The sequence below is a fragment of the Ambystoma mexicanum genome, chromosome 1q (assembly GCF_040938575.1).
Source record: "Ambystoma mexicanum isolate Mex_15411 chromosome 1q, UKY_AmexF1_1, whole genome shotgun sequence".
NCBI lineage: Eukaryota > Metazoa > Chordata > Amphibia > Caudata > Ambystomatidae > Ambystoma > Ambystoma mexicanum.
In genome coordinates this window covers 1,242,746,377-1,242,772,484 of record NC_090922.1, presented here as the reverse complement: position 1 = coordinate 1,242,772,484, position 26,108 = coordinate 1,242,746,377, and the positions used below count along the sequence as shown (strand labels likewise).

The 26,108-nt window shown below is 48.0% G+C and overlaps 1 protein-coding gene across 6 annotated transcripts in view; it reads left to right on the top strand.

Annotated features, from left to right (window-relative positions):
• The window catches only part of PATJ (PATJ crumbs cell polarity complex component), a 3,332,662-nt gene that overhangs the window by 2,429,478 nt on the left and 877,076 nt on the right, over positions 1 to 26,108 (top strand). For all 6 annotated transcript variants that reach the window (XM_069642041.1, XM_069642043.1, XM_069642045.1 and 3 more), the window contains one exon: positions 19,848 to 19,931. In XM_069642041.1, the coding sequence (XP_069498142.1) occupies positions 19,848 to 19,931 (84 nt within the window). The remainder of the gene's footprint in view (positions 1 to 19,847; positions 19,932 to 26,108) is intronic.

The following is a 26,108-nucleotide window of genomic DNA, read 5'->3' as shown; positions in this document are numbered from 1 at the left end:
AAATAGTAATTATATTGTTGAACATCTATGATCCTCCAAACATGGCAGAGACAAAAGAGAATGTGAAGGCATTAGGGCATACATTACAGCTGTTTAACCATCATTAACCCATATGGTTGGTGGGAGACTTCAATGCTAAGATTGGAGCACTGCCATTGAATGACAATTTTACCCAAACTATTTGATCCTCAGAGGCCATGAGAACTATATCTAATAGACAAGGTCAAGCATGGCATAAATTGCTAGCTGCCCCTGATATGATAAAATTGAATGGCTTTACACTAAGTGTTAATGGCTCTGCCTATACTAGAATTGAGGGGAAATCAGTGGCTACGCTCGATTTATGTCTTTTCTAATACAAGCAGGCTAGAATACATCAAAGATATGGGTATTGTTGGGCGAGAGGAAAGTGATCATCTCCCATTATGCTCACTATGGTGTTCCCCAACACGACAAATGAAATGGTGGACCACGATTGTAATGGAGATTTATATTTAAATGAAGGTCAAAATCGAATTCAGTGGCACCCACAGAACCTAGATTTGGTAAATAGGGCAGTAATTGAGTTAGTACCTTGCTTTACAGCTGAGGGTACAACTGGAGAGACAGCCGATGAAATGATGTTGACTAACTTTACGAAAGATGATGCAAACCATTCAATCATGTGTAGTAGCAAATAGAACTTATAAAAAATCTATTAACTGTATGCCTTTATGAAAAAAGGCCATGATAAGATGATCAATGCAGCAAAAAAGAACATGCATAGGGAGATAACAAGAATTACCACCCAGCAATGTAGTGCTGATTCAGGGAAGTCAGTCACAGTATTAGTAAAATCTATAAAAAAAGAATTATAGATGTTGGTTGAAAATCCATAAAAGTGAGTGTGAGATAAACAAATGGAAAAAAATTTGCAAACATGGCACTCTCCAATAATTCTGCAGGAATATGGCAGCTACTACGAAGTGGGAAAAAAGAGAATTAACGATTAACTGTATCACAGAGTCGAAATGGAGCGAACACATAAAGGCGACACCTGGCCGAGTGGAGCACACCAAAGATTTGTTCCCACTACCAGGTGATACCTGGGAATGTAAGGCGTCCATATTAGATATCATTTTGATAATAGAACATCTCAACAATTCTCGTGCCGGAGGCCCCGATGGCATATGTAACCTATTATTGAAAATGAGACCAGAAATATGGGCGGCGGCTCTCCACCTTTTATTCAAATAAATAGGAAAGTTAGGGAAGATCCCATGGTCATGGCAGATAAGTCATATATTGACGGTATATAAAAAAGGGCTTGTGGTAAATCCCGCACATTTTCATATATTGGCCATGTTGGACGTTCCGTCCGAAGATTTTGCACGTGTGCTCCTGCAGAACTAAATATCTGGATAGCGGAGAAAAAAATCCTAGCTCCCAATCAAATAGGCTTTAGAGAGAAATCAAGTACTGCTTATAACTTGATAATGGTAACATCTGTTATTGAACACGCTTTTGGAAAAAAAGAAAATTGACTGTATATTGTGCTTTCATTGATTTTTCCGCCACATTCGATACGGTGATGAGGAATCGTTTGTGACGGAAATTTAATGCATGGAATATACCACAAGGCCTATTAAGGATGCTCATGCTATTATATTCCGATACACATGTCCGCTTGCAATTAAATGTAACAGGAAGACTCTCTCCATTGTTACCCAGGAGTAGTGAGTGAAACAAGGATGCATAATGGCGGCCACTTTATTTAATTTGTATTTGGCCGACATGTAAAAAGTTTTGGCCAATACTAATGCCAACCCAGTGAAAATAAGCACAGTGGTGCTCGGCTGGTTGGAGTATGCAGATGATTTGCTGATTTTAGTCTACACACACATAGGTTTACAGTGAATGCTTGATACATTAGTTGCATATTCTAGCACAAATGGCCTGACCATAGATATTGAAAAGACCAAAATAATGGTATTCCCTGTGACAACAAAACCTAAGAAATTTGTGTGGAAGTTAAACAACAAGCCTTTAGAACAAGTCTTGACGTACAAATATTTGTGCATAGTGATTGACGAGAAGTTAAATTGGGAAGCGCATTGGTCGGCACTAAAATCATCACAATGTCTAATATCTGGCAATGTCTTGAGTGTGTATATTGGGTGAAATGCAGGATATTCTGCAATTGCTATTCTTACAATATACACAGCGAAAATAAGAGCATTATTGTTATATGCTGTTGTAATATGGGGACATAAATATGGGAAGAGATTAATCGCCTTTGAAGCTATGATGTTACGCAAACTCATGCGGTTGCCTCAGAATGTGTCGGTAGAATATCTGTACCTTGAGTTCGACCTGAAAGGGGTAATGTCCGCATATGAGTCAGTGCGTAATGTTCTTTGATAACCTATGTAACCAGACTATCGATATGATAATCACTCCCTATGTCCAGGTGTTTGAGAGTCTACAAGGTGGTTCAATCATTGGAACATTGGGAATTCCCAAGGCACTTCATGTAAAATGGTTAGTTGGATACACCAATTTCATAGGTAAGATGGGGCTAACGTGTTGGCGAAAAGGAAAATTGCAAGACTACAGCTATGAGCAACATATGATTGACCTTGCAACTGAAGCACATAGTGGGCCATATTGCCAATTTAGGGAAACATGGACCACAGTACCCAAGTACATCACACCATACCCAAGTGACAATACAAATCGTACATATTTATTTTTATTTTTTAGCATTTTTAAAGCGCTCACACAGCCCGCGGGCATCGAGGCGCTGTTACAGAATCGTTTGTTTTTTAGTTCGTAATTGTTTTTTTTTCTCTTAGTTGCGTATTTATAACGCGCTTAAACACCCAGAGGTTTCTAAGCGCGGACCCGGGGATCGAACCTGTGTTGCTCCGTGTCATTTTGTTTCCAAGGCGCGCACGTTGCCGCTGAGCTATCCTCCCGGGACGTGCAGACCTAGATACCTGTGTGGGGAAGGCCTTCCCTCCCGAAGAGGGAGTAATCAGCTTGACACAGATGGTGGATTTATTCTGGAACAATGCCACTCTACCAGCGGCTTCCTTCCTCCGCCTTCTAGGCCTTACGGCTCCCTGCATTTTTCTACTGCAAGATACCAGGTTGCGCATGAGATTCTGCAATGGTTACTGAGGGATCAGTGGTCTCGGTACCTTGGCACTCTGTCGGATTTCATCAGAGTATCCGCGTCAGTGGTCAATTACCTGTCCTTGTGGGCGGACTGCAACAGTCTTTTGGAGGGGGAACCCTTCTGCCCTCCCTCAGACCAGAGTGGTCACTGATGCGTCCTTGAAGGGTTGGGTCGCTCACGGCAAGGAACTGCAGGTGAGCGGCCTCTGGTCAATGACATAAGCCAGGTTGCACATCAACAGGCGGGAGTTACATGCTCTCAGGCTAGCCCTGAAAGCATTCACCCTGTCTCTTCCGGAAAAGCATGTTTTCATTCTGACAGACAACACAGTGGCGATGCACTACCTCAACAAGCAAGGTAGTGTGCACTCCCGACCCTCTGCACAGAGGCGATGATGCTTTGGTTCTGGTTGCTGGAGAACAGGATCTCGGTCTTGGCAGTTCATCTGGCCGGCACAGTGAACAACATGGCTGATGCTCTGATCAGGCAGAGCATGGTCTCACAGGAGTGGGATGTGTGCCAGGAAGAGGAAGTCCTAGAGGAGGTCTTCACTCTCTGGGGTACCCCAACAGTGGATCTATGCGCAATGGAGTCCAACAGGAAATGCAAACTGTTCTGCTGGAGGGAATTCCCAGCGAACGGTGCTCTGGGGGACGTGTTTCTGGTGGATTGGACCTTCCCTCTCCTTTACCAGTTCCCTCCGATTCCCGTCATTCCATGGGTTCTCTGGAGTTTGAAGAGGTTTGGAGCAACCATGATCTTGATCGCCCCGGACTGGGCGAGGAGAACATGGTACTTTGACTTCTTGGATCTGCCCATCTGTCCACCTCACCGGTTGCCTCGGCAACCGGATCTCCTAACCCAGTCAGAAAGCCGGATACTCCATCCGACTCTGAATCCCTCAACCTAGATGTGTGGCTCTTGGAAGGATGAGATGTGATGACTGGGACCCCTCTGAGGAAGTAATTGAGGTGTTGCTGGCTGCACACAGATCATCTGCAAGATCTTTTTACACGTGCAGATGGAGAACATTTGAGGTGTGGTGCATGGAACGCGAGATTGACCCCATCTCTTGTCCCACCACTACTGTGATGGAGTTCCTTCTGCCACTGGCCTCTGCGTGCCTTCAGGTCACCACAGTCAAAAGGTATTTGGTGGCCATGTCTGTGTTCAAGAGATCCCCGGATCAAAGTTAATCTTTAACGATCCAAGTAATGGCACATTTACTGAAAGGTCTTATAAATATTTTCCGCCAACTGCCTGTTTTCTCAAATTGGGATCTTAATCTGGTTCTTGCATTTGTGATGGCGGCTCCTTTTGGGCCTATGCACTCTTCTTCTTTACGGCTTCTCTCATTGAAAACAGCCTTCTTGGTGGCTATTACATCCGCTAGGCGGGTGAGTGAACTACAGGCCTGGCTTCCTCCCCAAGGTCGTATCAGAATTTGACTTGTCACAGTCCATCGACCTTCTGGTCTTCTATCCTCCTCCTTCTTGTCACCCTTCTAAGCAGGAGGAACGTTTACATCCTCTAGACCCTAAGAGGGCTATGAGTTACTATATCGCCAGGACAGCTGATTTCAGGAGAGCTGACCAGCTCTTCGTGGCTTTTTCTTTAGCCTGTAAGTGCCTGCCCATAACGAAGCAGACGTTATCCCGTTGGATAATTCTCTGCATAGATGAATGTTACCAGGCCTTTGAGAAGGAATTACAAGCAGGCATCAGGGTCCATTCCACAACGGGGGGGGGGGGGTCTTGGCATCCACTGCATTGCAGAGGGGGGGTCCCTGTCAGGGAGGTTTTTCACACTGCGACATGGTCATCTTTGCATACCTTTACAAAGCACTATAGCCTGGATGTAACTTGCACTTCTGATGCGCGTTTTGGCAAGTCAATGCTGCAAAATCGCTTAGTATGACTTACTGCCCACCTCCTTCATTACTACTTTGGGAGTCTATCAGATGAGGAATCTGCAGGAGAAAAGCAATCAATTGAAGGAGAAATTACCTTACTGTAATGTTCTTTCTATGGATTCTTCTCCTGCAGATTCCTCATCTTCCTTTGCATCCGTACCCGCTTAAAGTCGGTGGTTGGTGGGCATCTTGATATTTAAAAAAACTTTGACACAGTGATGTTCCTCTGTGTCCGCTTTTCTGTCTTCCTGCCACAGTGTTAAAACAAACATTTTTCTAACACTACTGTTAGTGTTCTTTTTCAATTGTTCCTCCTTCGGAGGCCTACAGTACTTTTTGAAAGGGCTCATTAGCCTGTTTGTTCTCTGTTTTCCTATGCAGTGTGTGATGCTCTGGAAAAAAGGGGGAACTGAGGTTGGCGCGTAGTGACGCACTACTTATATGACACCTAACGTCCCGTCAGGAGATGATGACCAGACGCCGAGCAAAACTTATCGATGGTCCTCGGCCGGGTTGAGGTCCACTTCGCCCCCTATTGAAAACATTTCCAAAGCAGCAAAGCTGGAGGGAGTATTTATCAGATGAGCAATCTGCGGGAGGAAGAACATTATGGTAACAGCATTTCTACTTCTGGCAACAAGGTAACCCCAACACCAACTCCCGCCCCCAGCTGCAACAAACACCCGCACCCCCAGCCCCAAATCCAACTGACATCCCCACCACAGCCCCAAGAACTACTCCTACCTCTCCACCCCAGCCCCAAGAATTTCTCCCACTAGCAATGCGCTGCTCTCCCTTGTCTGCAGGCTTTGCAGCATTTTAAGCAGTCTGTTGTGAGTGCCTGGGTGGGGTGCTCATCATTGACCCCTCAGTAGGGGTAGCAGTCTGTAAGCTCCCTGCAGGTGGTCCATGTTTAGGTGTATGGCTCTGGCCATGTTATGTTAATGAAATTTGTACAGCGCACGTTCACCCGAAGGTATCCTGGTGCAAGAGAGGAAGGAAAAGAACCGAAGTCCAACAACAGCTGTCGCCTAAAGCAGAAATGTTTTTAGAGCCTTTCTGAAAGCCAAATGATTTGGCAGAATGTTTACTGCCAAAGGAAGGTCGTTCCAAAGTTGAGTAGCGGCCACTGAAAAAGCCTGACCACCAATACGTGAGCGGCGGAAGGGAGGCACACATAACAAGCCTGCCGAAACAGAATGCAATGAACGTTTTGGAAGGTAACGGGAGAAATTAATCCGAAGATATTCTGCCCCCTGTCCAAGCCGTGCCTGATGGACAATGCACAGAGCCTTAAACCTGATACGCTGGGCCACCGGAAACCAGTGCAGAGAGCGCAGAGCTGGCGAAATGTGAGCCCCATAAGGCATCCCTGTTGCCACCCGAGCGGCAAGATTTTGCAGGTGCTGGAGCCGTTGGACCATACCCTGGCGCTGAGCCAAATATAGGTCATTATAATAGTCCAAACGGCTCAGCACCATAGCTGCAACCACCGGCGGACACAGGGTGGCCGTTAACATGGGAAGCACCTTTTTCAGTATGTTAAGATGGAAGTGGCCAGCTTGGCACACTGCAGTGGCTGGTCCAGATTAATAATTCTGTAGTCATCAGGAATGGCCTGCACCAAAGCCGGGGCAGAGCCCTCCTGAAGTCAGGTCTCAGTGAGTCCAAGCAGAGCAGGACAGCGGTCTGACAGTAGATGGTGAATGTCAGCCACATGTGCAGGCAATGATTGGGTGTTGGGCGATAAATCAATTGAGCTCTGAGCCCGTTGATCCAACTGCTGCGAGCTGAAAGGCATACCTGTCTTGGGATCGTCCTTCCATCCGCGGGGAAATGCGGTGTTAGAAGGTGCCAGGGTCAGAAGTGCCCTCCTAGAATAATGTTTGGCTTCCCTCCACCCTCCTCCCTGCACGTCTGTCGCATGGACGGGCACAGACGAGCTTGCACGGGCAAATGAAGCAGCACATATAATGCTGTACACAAATGCGAGCGAGGCAGAGAACGCCCACTCAAGAAGCAAGAAAGAGGACTGATCGCAGCAGCAGCGTCCTACAGAGTGAATAGTAAAATATCCAATGCGGCAACAATGTATTAAGACTAAAGTAGGGAATAGTAAATACACACATAAAATTCACGTTAAAAAATGAAATTCTGTGATCAGCGCTGCGCCTTGCACCATGGACTCCTGGGATGAGAACTGTTCAGCCCGTTCCCACCCCCTCTCGCCTGTGAGGCACAGGCTTGCATTGAAAGTCACTGTGCTCATGCAGAGACCGTCAATGGACCTCGACAACAGTCTAGAGGCCCCCTGGATACAATCACACATGGCCTCAGCATGCCCCAAGTATTCATGTGCCATAGCGTGCATCTCCGCCTGCCTCTGTTCCATCGGGTCCAGGCGGTCACAGATGACCTGGAGTTTGGGGACAGACAATGTCTGTGGTGAATGTCCACTGTCCTGTTCCTCATGCTACTTTGACGTGGTGACCATTCCGGGCCTGCTTGTCAGATGACTCCTCCGCATAGCGTAGATCATGGTGGGATTAACGATGGAATGTCGGTGAGTGCAGTGGGGTGAGGCTGCGCAGGGGAGAGCATTCAGGTGAAAAATGGCACGCGGGGGAATGCAGTGCTTGCAGTGGCCTGCTCGGATTGCAGACGGTCGTCCACACTCTGCCCCACCTGTTTGTCCACAGTCAGACCAGCTCTGGTCGTGTCCTTGCCTGTTGCCGGTGGCACTGATTAACAATTTGGGTATGTGGCGGACCCGTGGGCATGTCTGTCGATGGCCTGATGTCTCTTATTGGGTGGCACATGCCCACTTGCCGAAATGCCTTGGCTTGGCTGCCTGCTGACAGTGGTTGGTGCAGGTGTTGTGGAGGGGCCAGCCTCTTTGATCGTTTCCTGGGTGTCTAGCGTTCCTGTTGGATGTGTGTGTTACCACATTGTTGTTAAGGTGCATGACAAATCAACATTTACTGTCACTTGTACTATGTCGTCACAGTGTGTTAGGCCAACTGGGGGGCTAGCGTCCTGTCAGCCACTGTGTACATGGCATGCATTGCATCTGGCCAGCCAGGTGTGGGTTGTCTGGCTTGCTTTGGTCATACATCCCTGGGATGGGTTGAATTACAGGCTGTCCTGTCCAGTGGTGCATCAGGACTGTTGGTAACAGGACCGGTGGTGCAGTCAGGGGGGTGCTATGCATTTAGTCGTGTGGTTCGGGTGGCCATTTTGTCAGACATGTACTCCTCAATGTGTATCTACATGGAGGGTTGCAGTCTAAGGGCTAGTGGCTCGGTCGCAACTATCCACTGATGTGCATCTATGTGCATGGACATGTCGTATGGTGGCTATGTTGCCTGCGCATGGGTGTCTTGTCAAGGGGCCAAGGGGGTCCTGTACCCACTGAATAATGTTGTTGTGGCCTGATGCCTCACATGGATGGTGAATTCTTGCTGGAGTTCACGTTGCTTGCACGGCAGTGTGAGTTTGTGGATGCCTGCAGGGTTGTTTATGTATGGGAGCATATATCACTGTGGTACTCACCAGATTCAGCTTGGCTGATGGCTCTTAACTTGGCTGTGCCCATGCCCTCGAACCGGACCATGTGAAGGATGCCACTGACCATGTCCTCCCACGCTGTCAGTTGCAGTGGTTCCACTGACCCACCTCCAGTGGTAGTTCTCTGCCGCCCGTGGATGGAGATGAAGCTCCTGACCCTGGCCTTGAGGTCATTCCACCTCTTTTTCATGTCCTCCACCGCACGTTGGATGTGGCCTACGGCCACCAGGTTGTCCCGTATATTTCCACCCATTTGGTGTTCTTGCACTGATGGGTGGTCGTCTATTCATTGGCCCATACAGCTCCTTACAGTGGGCGACCACTTGCTCTGCCAATACCGTGAATTTAGGCTTATGCAGCCTCATATCGGGCACCCTGCCTTTGCCCTTTCCTGAAGACATGTTAGGTCTTTGCTGGGTGTCTGGGTGCACTCCTATCTCGAGATATTCAATGGATTGTGACTTCCAAATTGGCTGCGCAGTGCTTCCTTATGTTGCAATGGCGAATTTCCGCTGGCGGAATTACCGCCGGTGACATTTTCACTGACCACTGTGGCAGTAACAGTAATTCTTCTGATTGTTGGTGGAATGTTGTCATTACACAGGTTATCCAGCGGTAACTCTGCGGGGCAGAATTACTGTTACCGCCATTGGTGAGTGTGTGTGCGCCCACCCGCCAGATTGTAATTCGGCAGAAACGCCGATTTTGGATCAGCCTCGTAATGAGGCCCAAAGTCCTTAGCCCAAATTCTATTCTAGCCTACTACTTTCCCTAGAAAAATGTATACATAGGTCTAAAGTGTTCAACTTAAATATGCTTAACTGCTTTTGATTAAGGTTTTCTCCCACACTGGTTCCCCTGGATGGAAAGTTCTTCAGATGCCAGCATAATAGCCAAGTGTTCCAAACATAGTTCCAAAGAAAGTCTTGCTTGGTTATTTCAGTCTTTCTTCCTTCCCGACTCTGGGAACTCTTTTCACTTGTTTACCTCACCCAAGGTTTTGCTTTTGCACTCGAGAAATTCACACTCTTTCTCTCCACTCTGGGTATTTCTCTCTTTTATCCCCACTCCAGGGTATCTTCTCTCTCGCCCCTTCTCTTGGGGTATCCTAACTCTCTTTGCTCTCTCTTGAGGAATCTTTACTTTCTCCTCCCCAATTTGGGTATCTTGAACTCAGAGCAATGGGTTGAGTCTCTTCCGCGACCCCTTTGAACTGGGCTCAGCACTCCTCACCTCTTCCACTCCATAAGTTGTCAAGCTGCCCACAGTAATTTCTTCACTGGGGAATTTCAGGTTGCCTAGTGTAGTATTTGGGTTCATAAGGTGGGTCAGGAAGGACGCTGGAGCCATAAGTATATAAAAAGGAAAGTAGCTTTATTTGTTACAGGGTCAAGATAGAAAGGGAGGTAAGGAGCTAGTACAGTATAATCCTTTCAAGTTTATCTCCCATCCTGTGTGTCCCAACTGTCTCCACTGGAACCTTGATGTAGAGTAGGTTCCAGTCACCAGGCAACATTCCAATGCTTGCATCTGTGCACCAATACAAGCAACATACTACACATCCCCTTTCTTTATGAACAAACACACACACACCAACAACAAGCACTGAACAAGAACTCACATCATACCACCTAAACAAACATTCATCACCCTCACAATTACTAACCACTTTCTCAACCCTCTCAGCGTACATCTACATTCGCGTAACTAACGTTCCCCAACCATCATAAATATCACAAACCAACCATATATCCAGAACTGCCACCATTGGATCTCATAACTGCCACTTACGAGCACAAACCACATACTAACCACATTCCATCACCTTCACGGCTCATACAGCACTCCTTCCACTCCGCCTGCCACACAGAGTCTCGGGTCTGCCACACCCGCAGCACTAACGCGCATTCACACGCAACCAACCAAATACACAAACTAACATCCTATAACCTTAGCAATACACCAACATACCATACAACACCAACTCTCATTCTCACAACAAAGAACCTGCAGATTGCACCATCACTTACATACTCAACCTGCCCCAAGAAACATATAAAAGTAGGAAAATGAAAGTAAAGAAACAAACGACACAAAGATCACATGGAAACAAACGACTGCACAGACACAGTACGTTAAACAACACTGCGACAGGAGGTTGATCAGACCACCTGTCCAAGTGAATAGATCAAAATAAGCATGCAATAAAATAATCGATGCACCTGCATCAAACATAGGCCTAAACTCATATCGGGTCACTACTCTCATATAAGTGCACTCTAAACACTTCACGGGTCACTATCCACAAAGGGCACCCTTTACTTATCACGGGTCGTCACTATAACACAAGTACACCCTTTACACATCACTGCACTCAACATGGGTCACTATCCTCAAAGTGCACCCCTTACTATCACGGGTCATTACACCATAAGTGCCCCCAAAACTCACAATACTATTACAAGTGCACCCTATCCATACATGGGTCACTTAAATACATATCACAACTCTATCCCTCTCACCTAAAGACTAGGAAAGCCAGACACTGGGTGCGCTACTACCCTGCCTGCCATAACTGCCAATAGAGGAGGCAATATCTCATAAACATCACTTTACATATTTCCCATCACAATGCACTTCATTACCCTTATGAACATACAGTGCATCATCAACTCTAAGTACACTAGTTCTCACTTCCTTTCATGGTACCTCGCATTTCACCCACACATGAACATACAGTACCACAATCCATGGAGTCTAATATTTCATACCTGCGCATACACTCACTCACAAAGCATGTAGTGCATGGGGGCGTGGCTTGGACGGCCATGTAAGAGGTCGCACTCTGGAGGAGCTCCGCTGATCCTGTTTTGATCCTGATGGAGGGGTACGTCCACGGGGGCCGGCCGACGTTGGAAATCGATGTCCAGGTGTGTGAATGACACCGCTACATCCTGTGAAAGTTTGGGACGTTCAGAAGGCTTAGAAACCGAAATAATTGTTATTGACTGGGACGAGCCCTGAGCAGGCGGACAAGACAAAATGGCGGCGACACGTTGCGAACACCGAGGATCATGAAGTCAGTGTCGCGATCACGAGTGCTGGACCTTTGCGTCCCTTTGCTCGGAGACTAATACACATGAGCGCCGCCTAGGACGCACGGTGGCCCAGCGAGCAGGAGTGCCGAACGGATGTGGCTGTAACGACAGGACCGTGGGCCTGGTGGTCGGAGTGCTCCGGGCATGTTGGATGCCCCATGGTGTGGTGGGTCAGGCTTTGGATGTTGGGTGGCGTGACTCCCCCTCGGTGACTGGCGGGACGGGCCCCCGCCCGACTCATACAACATTATGACCACGAGAGGTGTGAAACCCAAGGCCAAACAGCCCACGATGGAGGCTTACGCCAAGTCCCCCCCAGGGGCGGAAGGGGGCAAGATCAAAGAGACCCCCGTGACGACCGCAGAGTCACCTGGCACGATACAGGAGGTGCTGGCGGCGATTGCGGACTTAAAAGTGTCATGGGAGACCAAGCTGGGCCTCGCCATGAAAGAGCTACAGGAAGGCTTAAACCTCAAGATCGGTGCCGTCCAGGAGGAGGTGAATCTGCTTAGGCTGGATGTGAGGGCGGTCTCGGAACGCGCGGGGGCCATCGAGAAGGAGACGGCCACGAACACAGCAGATTGCGCTGCTCATAAAAAGGAGCTACACGCCCTTGTGCAACGGGTGGGCAACCTGGAGGACAGAGCGGAGCAGGCGGAGGGACGTGCCAGACGCAACAATATCCGTATCGTGGGCCTACCTGAAGGAACTGAAGGGCCAGACCCTACGGAATTCGTGGAATCCATGCTTTTGCAGGAGATTACCGGCGGGGTACTGACCCAGGGGTTTGCAGTTGAGAGAGCTCATAGGGCCCTAACCAGGAGGCCGCCTCCCGGGGCCCCCCCCGCGGCCGGTGATCGCGAAAATTCTGAACTACCGTGATCGCGAAAAGATGCTTGAATTCTTTCGAAAAGGGGGAACGATAGACAGAGGATCGGCCAAGATTACGGCCTACCCTGACTACACGCTACAAGTACAGCGGAGTCGGATGCACTTCGGAGCGGTGAAAAGGAGACTTCGTGAAGCTGGCCATCGCTATATGCTTCTCTATCCGGCCAAATTGAAAGTCTTCTACAGAAGCAGATCCCTGTTTTTCGAAACACCAACTGAGGCGATGGACTGGCTAGACGCGCTGGGCAGTCCTCAAGAATCAGGCATCCAGGCAGAGACTACGGAAGATAAGTAGCTTATGGCTGGGCCGCCTGGGGCAACGGGGCCGAGACATTGGGACTTGAATATAGTCATTTGTACGATATGTGATGCGTATGATGTGGTACTGACTGGCTGGCCCGTGGGGCGTGCCCACCCGTGGTCACTTGATCGGGAGCTCCAAGAGGCTTCCATTGTCCCCAATAGTAATATATCTAGTTAGTTAGGTCGCTGTTAGATCGGCGACGCCCCGCGGGGTCCTATTCCTTGTAAACGGGATAAGACCAGACGTGGGTGGGCCTGAGATCCAGGGATGGAGCTGGGCTTCTGTTGGGATGGGAGGGGTTGTTTGCTGTGGTGTGTAGTTGGGAAACAGGGAGGGGGGATGGGGATCGAGGGCGGAAGAGCCGGCGGAGTGTTAGACCAAGGGGGTATTGTGGGGAGGGCGGGGCTGAATACAGACCAAACCGATGGCATCGGATAGTCTTCGCATAGTTACCTGGAATGTCCGAGGCCTCAATAGTTACCTCAAGCGAAACAAAGTCATGCTATACCTGAAGAGGATGCGGATAGACATAGCCCTGCTACAAGAGACCCACCTCACCAGGGAGAAATTGGAGGTGGTTACGAGGAAGTGGAAGGGCAAGGTAGTGGGTGCCACGTACTCGGCGTATGCTAGAGGGGTCATCACCTGGGTGGCGCCGCATGTACCGTTCCGGGTGCTCGACTCGATAGTGGACCCGGAGGGTAGAATGGTGGCGATAACAGGACTCCTGGAGAACAGGGAAGTACACATCCTCAACCTGTATGCCCCCAATCATGATACTGCAGCCTACTTTAGATCCCTCTATGGCAAACTTGGCCCCTTGGTAGGGGGTGCGATGGTGTGGGGAGGGGACTTCAATTGTGTCTTAGATCCCAAAATTGACCGGTCCGCAGACACCAAAGGGAAAATGTCGCCGGCGGCCAAGGCGCTCGGGTCATTGCTAGGAGACTTGAGACTGGTGGATGTGTGGAGGAGACTCCACCCCACGGAGAGGCAGTATTCGCATTATGCGGTGCCATACGACTCATATACGAGATTGGATTATGTGTTTGGAACTGCCGAGATAGCGGGCGAAATAGTGGAGGCGGAATACAAAGCTCGAGTATTGTCGGACCATTCGCCCCTGGTGGTAGAGTGGCGACACCAACCCCCTAGGCCTCGGGTCCCCACATGGAGACTCCGGGCGGAAGCACTGCAGGATGAGGGTTTCCGGGAGGACCTGAGGGTTGACATCAGGGAATATTTCGAGATAAACACGGGTAGTGTGCGTTCTACGGGAACTCTGTGGGAGGCCTTTAAGGTAGTGGTGCGCGGAGTGGCGATCTCTAAATCCAAGGGACTTCAAGGGGGTATCGAGAGGGAGCTTCAGGACACCGAAAGGGAACTGGAGAGCCTGGCTCGTCTTGAGAATGCCACTCAGGTAGACAAGACTAGGATGAGAGACCTTCAGGTGGCGTGCAGCGCTCTTTGGGACCGACTATGTAGACTGAACCATAGGAAATACACAGAGAGGCTGCACGCGGGGGGCGACAAGCCAGGCAGACTGTTGGCCTGGCTGTACAAGAGTGAGTCCCCCCGAGTGGTTATCCATGAGATCCGTGGTGAGGACGGTGGTCTTCGCAACACTCAGGATGGGGTGAACGAGGAATTCCTCAGGTTCTACAAACGTTTGTATGAGGACACTGGGGAGGACAGGAGCCAGGACATCCTGAACACACTGGAAGACATTGGTCTGCCCACCCTAGACGACCTGGAGCGGGAGGAACTGGACGCCCCTATCACTTCTGATGAGCTGGAGGTGGTGATCCGGGGCCTCCCCACGTGCAAGGCACCTGGGGCGGATGGCCTGCCTGGTGAGTTTTACAAGGTGTACGTGCAGGAGCTGCTGCAGCCTCTGCTGGCCTTGTTCAACGAGGCATACGAACAGGGAGAACTCCCGCTGTCCCTCCGTGAGGCCATGATTGTCCCATTACTGAAACCAGGCAAGCCGGCTGTTGAGTGTGGATCTTATAGACCTCTGTCCTTGCTAAACCAGGACAGCAAAATACTCACGGCAGTGCTGGCCAACAGGTTGAAGAAAGTGATTGGCAAGCTGATCCACCCGGATCAAACGGGATATGTCCCAGGCAGGAATATCAGTGATAACCATAGGAGGCTGCACCATGTTATCGACCATACTAAGGATGACACGGGCGAGATGGCGGTAGTGTCGCTGGATGCGGTCAAGGCCTTCGATTCAGTGAGATGGCCTTGGCTGAAAGCGGCCCTGCAGGGATACGGCGTGGGCGCTGGTTATATCAGATGGGTCCAGTTGTTATATAGCAGCCCGGTGGCTAGGGTCAAGACTGGGGCCACAGTCTCGGATGCCTGGCAGCTTAGCAGGGGGACCAGGCAGGGATGCCCTTGGTCACCCATGTTATATATACTTGCGCTGGAACCGCTGGCGATATGCCTGCGGCAACAATACGGTGAGGTGGGCATTAACACTGCCAGCGGCAGCCACTTAACATCTCTCTATGCGGACAATATGCTGTTGTACCTCCGCTACCCGGAGGAGAACCTGCAGTACGTACTGGAAGTACTGGATCATTACGCTGTCCTCTCGGGCATATCAGTGAACCCCAGGAAGTCTAGCCTGTTCCCTTTGGGCGGGTACAAGGACGTCCCGTTGGAGAGGCTGCCTGTGTTGCCAATACCATGGCGGACCGACACGTTTAGGTACCTGGGGGTAAATATTTACCACCGGACTGAGGCGGTGCACAAGCATAACACAGAGAAAGCCATAGAGGGGGTCAAGAACAGCATGACATTCTGGTCCATATTGCCCCTGTCCATGATGGGGAGGGCGGCTTTGCTGAAAATGGTGGTCCTTCCCAGACTCCTGCACTTCTTCGTGAACGTCCCGTATTTGATCCCTAAAAGCCTATTTGTACGACTTCATAGTATGTGTAGGGGCTTCGTGTGGGGGAACTCCAGGAATAGGGTGGCCCTGTGGAAGCTTCAGAACCCGTACGAGAAGGGGGGTATAGGCTTGCCCAACTTCGAACTATATTATCTGGCGGGACAACTGTTGTATGTGGCCAGGTGGTTGTCTGATGAAGATTCGGCGGAATCTAGGTTGCTGCGTGATGATGCGGCCCCATATTTCCTGAGAGAGGTGGTGTGGCTACAAAGGAATAAACTGACGGGAAGAGGGTGGCTATTGAGGTTGGGATGGGAGGTCTGGCACAGAACATAGAAATTGATGGGAGAGTCAGAACCACTATCTTGGCAGGTCCCGCTGGTGGCCCTGTGCGAAAACGACACCCAACTGTTTCACTCTGTCCGCAGGCATTGGGAGCCGGTGGGCCTGGCCACGCTTGGGGACATATGTAGAGAGGGGGAGGCGCTGGACTTTCAAAAGTTGCAGGATGAGACGGGGGTGCACAGAGGCCAGTACATCACCCATGCTAGGCTAGTAAAACGTGTAAGAAAGAGATGGCCGGAGACGGCACTGGCAGATGATCCTGATGCCACCCTTGAGACTATGTATGATGTCTCAGAGGGTGGGCATGAAATATCACGAATATACGAACTCCTCAGAACGAAGGCTGGGAAAGAGTTGCCCCAACTGAGGCATGAATGGGAAGAGGAGATGGGTGAACTCATGACGGAGGGTCAGTGGAAGAGGGTCCTGGGATATCATAAAAAGGTGTCCAGAAATGCACGGCTCCAACAACTCCAGTTCTACATTACTCACAGGGCCTACCTGACTCCCCAGAGGATCGCACAGTTCGGAGGCTCGATTACTCAAAAATGCCCCAGGTGTGGGGAGGTGGAAGCTGGGTTGCTACATATGTTTTGGGCCTGCCCGGAAGTGTATAGATTTTGGGAGGAGGTCAAGATGAAGCTCGCAAGTGGGGGAGTGGTGTTGGACGTGGGATCTGCCTGGTCATGTATGCTTGGGATCTTCCCCAGGCCCAGACACTTTAGGCACCTGAGCAAGCTGAGGGACCTGGCATATGTTCTGGCCAAACGCAGGATTGCCATGAACTGGAAATCGGCTAGCAGGCCGAGAGTGGAACTATAGTGGGCGGACATTGTGAGGTGGGCGGAGGCTGAATCCGTGGTCTGGTTTGAAGCGGTCACTAGAGGGGGCGAGGAGGAGATAGGGCCCTTGCTGGCCTGGCGACAATTGGTGGCCTCTATGACCAACCCACAACAGGGCTTGGACGACTCTGAGAATTCTGAAGATGTGCCTACGGACAATGTTTCTCCTGACGGTGCCCCGACTGAGGATACAAGGGAGCCGGCTCTGGCTTGATGGGGTGTGGGGGGAGTTTTCCCTTTCTTTTTTTTTTTTTTTTTTTTTTTCTTTTTCTTTTCCCTTTCTCGTATTTTCTTTTGTGGTTTCTGTAAATAATTAACAGTTGTATTGTGTTGTGTGTTGTTTGTTTTTCTAAAATATAAAATCAATAAAATATTTAAAAAAAAAAAGCATGTAGTGCATACTTTCCTATATAAACAAGGCTTGTCATCAATAATAACATTTCTACATTACATTTTTATACGTTATTGCAATACATCCTAAAAGTCCATATTTCTTCTTAAAGCCCTAAAAATCCTCAAATGCAATTAAGTCTAACCCACTCACTCAGACAACAAGCACACAACACAAACATCATATAATTTCCAAAGTGTTTAAATAAAGTCCATCTGCAAATAAAACAAGTTAAAAACTGTCCATCTGAAAAGTAAATAGTATTAGGAAGCGAAATATACTTTATGAATATTCCCCTTAAAACCACTCACCACAGTGCCAATCATCCACACTGCATCTTAATCCTGTATTTAACATAATAACACATTCACCATGCTTCAACAATAAACACAATTCCATTTTTCCATTAAACCGATATTTAAGTCACTGAAACCTGTTTAAACATATCGCACAGTGAAAGTCCATAAATGGCACGTTGACACTTTACTCTGCTTCCAACCTCATGTCTGGAAAAAAAAAAAACATTACGTTCACAGGTACTGCTGCATATTTCACTCGCTTGCCATGTTGTCAAAAAATAGACAGCACTTCATAAACTCGCTTCGGTCGCAACACCACAGCTACACAATGGATAAACAATGGCTTTTCTCTGTTTTTTTTTTTACACCTCTACTCCGATAACTATTTCCGTTGCGCGAGGCCATCCAAACTGCAGGACTTCCTCGACTGACTTGACAATTCGAACCGGGAACACACTAAACAGTACCTCTGTTCCTTCGTCGCTCCTCACAGTACTGAAAGGGCATTTTTTTCCTTTCTTTGAAAACAGGTGGCCACATTTCTTCTTTGCTCGAAACAATTCCATAACTATGTACGTTACTTTTTACACGCAACAATACTCGGGAACACTGCTTCATCTTGAATGTCATCACGTTGGGCCAACCACATACATGTGACCTTTCCTCTAATATTTTTCTTCCAGCATCTGACACCTCCATGTACGTCACTGCATTAGGCCACGTTCGGTTGGCCTTTCCTTCAATGTTTCTCAATCCACCTTCCAGGGAAAGAAACGGACATCGCTCTGCTCATTGCCAAACGAATAAGAACGCATTTACACACAGCGTTCGGAGCTTGACCATCCTCCTTCACAATGCTTCCTACGTCATCATTCTCATTGCGGTAGCCCTGCTGTATAGATCCACAGCCTAATGACCTTACCAATGGTCTCAACTACTGCACACTATAGAAAGTTTCACAAAGCCCCTTTTTTCTCGCAATGGGCGGCGCGCACAATTACAAAAGTCCCAGGTTATGGGCACACGCTGCATCGCACCTGCAGCTTTCCCAATTAGCAGTGCTTCAATACTCTCCAGTATGCAGTGTCATTAATGAACGTGCTTATGCCACAGTCTCCATAATAATAATAAAAGCTGCTTCATGCCCAAATGCTTGCATCACTCCTCTGCAATTTCACTTATGGCAGACAGCCTTCCGGCCCCATTTCAAAGTCACAGTACCTTTTTTTTTTTCTTTATGAAAAAGGGCATTTTCAGCTCAGCACTTCTCTGGCTGCCTGCAAGGGACAATGTGTCACATCCCCAACAGGACTTATGCTACGTAGTCAGGGCTCTGCTCACTTATCCGCTTTTCTTGGGCGCAATTCTTCATCATTTCTTCCTCTTTGGGCGCCAACACCGCTGGGCCCCCGTCTGTCATCTGAGGACCCACTCCTGAAGAGACATCCTCGTCGCCACTTGTAGTATTTGGGTTCATAAGGTGGGTCAGGAAGGACGCTGGAGCCATAAGTATATAAAAAGGAAAGTAGCGTTATTTGTTACAGGGTCAAGATATAAAGGGAGGTAAGGAGCTGGTACAGTATCATCCTTTCAAGTTTATCTCCCATCCTGTGTGTCCCAACTGTCTCCACTGGAACCTTGATGTAGAGTAGGTTCCAGTCACCAGGCAACATTCCAATGCTTGCATCTGTGCACCAATACAAGCAACATACTACACCTAGCACTTCCATAGGCTAGCTCGGCTGCCTTTCTTCCAACATCCCTGGACGCCTGAATAGGAGGGTTACTGGCCTCTTCTCTTCCTCTGGGTTCAGCTGTGCTCCCTCCAGTTTCCCTCTTCAGCACAGCCAGGGTTGTCACCGGGCACTAGGCAGCCTTCAGGCTTCCTCTCCAGTGTTTCCCCCAAACAACAAGATGGAACCAGCCTCCTGCAGAAAGACATATTTTTCCTTTTTTCCATACAAACAGTTTTGCATATAAATTCAGACTGCGATCAGATTGTGTAGAAATCAGTAAAAACGGAAAATGAGGAGTCTTAATTATGATTTCAGGTGTACTTTAAGGGATTTCATTGCCTACTTTAAAATGCCATTGTTTATTTTGTTGTAAAATAATACCTTTTTATTTTTGTTGAAGGATGCTATAGTTATACATGAAGTGTATGAAGAAGGAGCAGCAGCGAGAGATGGAAGACTCTGGGCTGGTGACCAGATTCTGGAAGTAAGTGGGAATGAAGTTGCCTTCTCTCTAGCCTGTATTGAGTAGCACAGTGTATATGAATTTTGTAAGTGCACTTTTATTTAAGACTTAACTAATACTCTCGTTTCCTGGCTTTAAACGTAATTCAGTTTTTGCCACTATTCCTTTTTACATATTAACTGTTGTATAATTAGCATTAGCTCATACCTGTTCATGCAGCTCTTCTTCATTGTCAGTATGTCTCAAGCTTGTTCTAATGGTTGTCAAAGTGGGACTGTGTTTGACAGTCCTGAAGGCATAAGGCGTTAATTTCTACCATTTGTCCTTGTCTACACCAGATCTCAGTTTAAGCCTTGGCAGATATTAACGCATTCTACTTTTAAGTTGATTGCTGAATGGTTGTGGGTTTGAAGTAAGTACTGCATCACTGATGACCTCAAGAACACTCCAACTCCCTGAGATGTTTCCCAGGGATTTATTAGAAATTCTTAGACGGGCTCTAAGGGCCGTCCCTTGTCTCTCGTTTGGAAGAAGCAGTACTCTCCATAACCCAGGTGACCCTTCTCCTTGATTGTCAAGTTTCTTTTCAGACAACCTCCTATCAGCTTTGTCAGGAACAGATGGGTACTATGATCTACTCAATTCAAATTGGTGAAATTGTTAATGATCTAAATGCTATGCCAGAGGTAGATATTGAGATATTTATTAAATGTTAAGAAGTCTTAGTTAAAGCAATAAATCATGAATGTAACAACTTCTGTAATAGCTATGGTGGAAATCTCATTAAAGGGGCGAAGAAGGCAATGTTGTCTAATGAGTGCAGAACTATGAAAGGTGTGATATATAAAGCAGTTAAGGGTGGAGGACTGAGTCAAGGACAGCTACATGCTATAAAAAATTATTACAAAAAATTACTACAGCGTAACCAGGGAGAGTTTGCACTGAAACAATGGGAGCAAATGGAGAAGGTTGTCTCCTCAAAATACTTTAAGATCTTTTGGAGGTTAGTAGCTAGGGGATTTGAATCCCTGAATGAACATGACATAGGCGTTCTCTCCTGAAAGTTGGTTAACTGATTTCTCAAATCTCTTTTTATGACCCTGATTTGGTGGAAATGGCTACCTCTGTAGATTTTAGAGCAGGTGATATTGTCTTCGCCAAAGAAAAGATATTGAATTGTGTTAAGGGTCTTCCGTCCGGTAAAGCTGCCGGGCCAGATGGACTGAGGTCAGATTACTTAAAATGGTGTTCGGAAAGGTGGACACCCATTTTGGTTAAACATTTCAATGCCATTAGTTGATCCGACACATTTCTAATCTCTTGGAGAAATGCTATAATAGTCCCGATTTTTCAAAGAGGAATCCTATTAATGATCTGCACTTTTATAGCCCCATTTCCTTGCTAGATATAATGAGTAACATGTTTAACAAGTGTTTGAAATCTTGACTGGAGGAGTGCAGGGTTCGAAAATTTAGGGGAGCTGGGAGCTATTTAACTCCTGCTTCTTGCATAGTAGATCATGGTTAGCTTGAAACCAACAGCTACCAGGAGCTAATTCTGGCTCCTAGGGCCAACTTGTGCCTTCCAAACATGTAAATGTGGCATTAACTTTTGAGTATTTGAGAATGTTAATAAAGAAGAATTAGAACACATTTAATATACATTTAAACACAATTGTTCATTCAAAATGGACAAAAAGGGGCATCTCTGGTAGCTCCTCATGCCTCTGAGGTAGCACCTGCATACAGGGTGATGCCCCACACCCAGGAGCTGGTTTTTGCTCCTGCTCAGCAAATCTCAATTTCAAACCCTGGAGTGGGTGTGCTCTAATAATATTTTATATTCTTCGCAATCAGGGTTTAGGGAAGGATTTTCAACCATGGATCACAGTTTTAGTTTAAACACTCTGATAGAAAAATATTGTTTTGTCAGAGGGTTAAGGTTATATGTAGCCTCCCTGGACCTTGAGAAAGCATTCGACTTAGTTGACGGGGGGGCTATGTGGCAAAAGATGATGGATTTGAAGGTCCCACCTGGGCTACTCCAATTGATAATGCAATTGTATATGAATACTCATGCAGGAGTTAGATTTAGTCATTAGGTGAGTTTTTCAAATGATTTTACCACAAATAAAGATGTAAAGCAGGGCTTTGTTTTAGCCCCCATTTTATTCAATTTATGTTTAGCTGATTTCAACCCATTATCTACAGGGCTACATTTTTCTGTTGGGGAAGATGCCCTTTGCATCTTTAATATGTGCAGATTATACAGCCTTAATGAATTTAACATTGGGCGGGACTGCAGCAAAATCTAAATTATGCCTGAGAACTATTTTAGACACAATAAGTTAATGCTGAATATGAACAAAACAAAAATGGTGGTTTTCGGGAGGGATAAAAAGAAAGATTACTATTTATAATTTTGAAATGGTGCCTCATCTAGGAGTTTTATTTTAAAACAAACTAGGAAATGGACATACATCTAGATATGATAAGCCAGAAATCCCAGACAAGGATGGTTGACTTTTAAGATTTTATCTTGGGTTTGGTGGGCACATCTTGAATAATTGCTGAGGTGTATAAAATGACAAATGTTTTGTCTCATGCAAGCGAAATTTGGGTGTATGCAAAATGCACCAATCTTGATGTACAGAATACATTTTAAAAAGCTAACAAGCCTCCCACTGTCATGATGCCTACCCCCGGGGAACCAGACCAGGTCCAGCAACCCCGGAAGCAGGCATCAAGTTATTTTGAGCAAGCCCAAAAACTCCTGCTAGGGGCTGTTTGGGTGCAGTCCTGGCGCCATAGGCGCCAGGCTCATATGGAGTGTCAGTCCTGGCGCCATAGGCACCAGGCTCATAGAGTAGAGTAGAACTTACCTGATGCAGACCATGCTGCAAGCTTACCTGGTGCAGACCATGCTGCAGAGCTCCAAGCCAAATGAGGCTTGGAAGGGACTATTTTACTTAGGGACTATTTTTTACTTAGGTGGGGCTGGGGAGGAATACTTACCTGGGACTACTTTGGAGGCTATTTAAACCACGCCCGAAGAGCAGCACACGCTTCGCGTTATTCTGCATCCAGCAGCATAATGTTCACCGTGTCTGCAAGCCTGCATCCAGTCTTCTGCCACGCCCGCCTCGAGTCTGCAGCTCCTAGAAAAAGGGAGGAACAGAAGGAGAAAAGATTAGAATAAGAGCAAACCTTCGATCCTTACCTGAATTCCGGATCCACCGCTCCTTCGAGCTGGAAGAAAGAAGCATTTTACGCGCGCCGCCTTGCCTGCTGCAGCGCCGCGCTGAACTCACCGGCCTTCGCAGCATCCTCACGATCCACCACATCCTTCTGCACGTTCCCACTGCATTCTGGCACCTAAGGGGAACACAAGAACAGCAAAGGTGAGCCAAGGAAATAAACAGAGGCAATAGTAACTACCCCCATAGACTTACCTGATTACCGCCGGGGGTACTATTCCTCTTCACGGGTCGGCGCAGTCTCCATTGCATCCTCGCCATACCCCGGCCCCTAAGGGGAACAAAACGACAACAAGGTGAGACAACGGGACAAATAAGGGGAACTCTCCTCACCGCAATAGACTTACCTAATTTTACCGCCGGAGGCATAATTCCCCGAACTTCAGATTTTCTCTCCACACCTGAATAAGGGAACAAACAACAGGTTATATTCTGGCCTTATTTTATTGAACTGTGTAGGATAAGCCAAATCCTTACCTGAACTTCGTCCGGTACCACGAGGAACTCTTCGCTGGGGTCAAGCTGCAAACTGCAAGGAATCGGACAAGAGTAAAAGTCATACATGTGAACTCTTACGAACTACATACTTTTCGGAGTCATATTGTTCTGGAACTCACCAATTCCTTCAAGCCAGTGAAGCAACTGGTTATCAACTCGCCCCTGCGCTCAATGTAGGATGGAGAGCTCATCTTTTCAAACCATCAGGTGAGACTATAAGAGGGGACATCAAAGGTGATCTGTGGGGAGAACAGCAGAGGTGGGGGGGATTTACGCTCAACTCCACGGGTGGTTAATTCCCTTTCTCCATTTGCAGAAGAATATTCCTACGGGCCAAGCAAATGAAGCTAGGTGGGCCAGTCCAGTCCAGTCCGTCATCTCGGCCCTACGCGTCACATTGGTGGAGACCGCAGCTGTCCAGTTCAGATCGACGCCTCTGTGGGAGCCAGGTGAGCGTAACACCCACAGGGTAAATATCAAACAAACAAACCAAATAGTGTTCTCTGTTTGGAATTAGGGTTGTCTAAATTTGAAACTCAGGCAAGGATGAGGTTTGGTTCCTTTTTCATGAAGCCTTTTATGGGTGAATCTGGGAATACGAACATTCAAAATGCATTAGGGGAATTTTGTATGGTCAGCTACTTGTCCTGGTTATAGGTGGTACAATGAAGGCTGCAAATTACTCCAGAGCAGTGGGCTAGTTGATGTGAGTACATTGAAGCAAGAGGGCGCTAGAGAGCCGACCAAGATGGCGACGCCCTGGTGAGCTCTGGCAGTGCACCCTAAATGAATCCTGAAATCACTGCTTCCAGGGATCAGACATACGGTCGCAGAAAATTTACAAACCTCTGCCTGACAGATGACCCCCACCTATTAAACAGACCTGACAGAGCGCTAGCCCACGGAGATCTTCCAGCTACCCCAACCATAGATAGCGGGCCTGCTCCTGGGCGACCGCCTATGCTACAAGCTCAAGGTTTCTGCCCCCAAGCAGTGACTCCAGGCGGCTGCTCCCCCAAGCTGTGCCACGCCACTGGAGTGTATCGGGTGCCGGGCCCCCGCTGAGGCACCGTGCTGCACACTCGGCGTGGGACTGAGGGGCCTGGTACTGGACCGCCATCCAGGTGCCCACCCCCAGCGGCTCTGCCTCGTTTCCCATACCTGCACAAGTGCCGTGGCGTGGGGGGCCTCCCGGAGATGGGCCTGCGGCCACAATTGGCTCATCCAGAGCTGAAATATTCATCTCCTAAAACCTTGGGAAAATAGCATTACACGGACGGCTTGGCCAGCTACTGGCAGCGTTCCTCAGGGACCAATAAGTACCTGCAGCTCACGAAGTAACTCACACACACGTGCAGTGGATAGCAAGCAGGGGGACACGCCAAAACAACATACGCCAGAGCTCCCAGAATGAGGAAATCTGATAAATTGCAAACGAGACTAACCTTTGAATCAGGAGCAGTGGTCAAAACCCCCAAATCAAATGACCACCCGGGGACACCATGTCCCAGGACGGCGATACCGATCAATCCATGGATATCAGGGGGAGCCTCCTCAAGCTTAACACTGGCATTGGCAGCATAGATAGTAAGATCGACACACTGTCCACCAAAGTCGACAAGATTCAACACCGCTTGGATAAGCATGGCGATAAGCATGGTGATAGACTCGATGCGGCCGAGCATAGGATATCCGACCTGGACGACAACACACACTCCCTGGTGACAAGGATGTCAACACTAGAAACTCAAATCAAGACTGTCATGGCTAAAAATGAGGATCTCGAAGGGCGATCCCGCCGCAATAACATCAGGATCATAGGGGTAAGAGAACATCGATCCACTCAGAAAATTGAAGACTTTGTCGAATCCGTCTGCAAAAAGCTATATGAAGGTCCCGCGCTATCAAATTTGTTCGTAGTGGAGCGTGCCCAGAGTACCCACCAGCTGCTCTATTCCGGATGCAGCCCCACGCCTGATCATAGCCAAACTCCTTAATTTCAAAGATTGCGACACGATCCTACGCCTGGCGAGGGAGCAAGGAGACTTGAATTACGATGGCGATAAAATACAGTTCTTCCCGGATTTCTCCCAGACGGTCCAGGCGCAAGATAGAACATTCTCCGGAGTGAAAGGGCAGCTACAAGATAACCAACTGCTCTATTCAATGTTATATCCTGCCAAACTACGCATCCAGCATGACGGGAAGGCCCAATTCTTCAGCACGCTTGAGGAAGCGAACTCCGTCCTCGACAAACTCGGCTGCAGGCCTGCAGTTAATAACCCGAGACAACCCCCAGACGGGACCGGGCTGGTGGAGACCCACCATTACGCCTCCTTCCACACACTAACGACCAAATCTATTCTACACAATTGATCCCCTGGAATCTTCAACAGCGATAGGGTATAGGGTGCACCTGCCCTTGGAAGATCACTAGCGCCCCA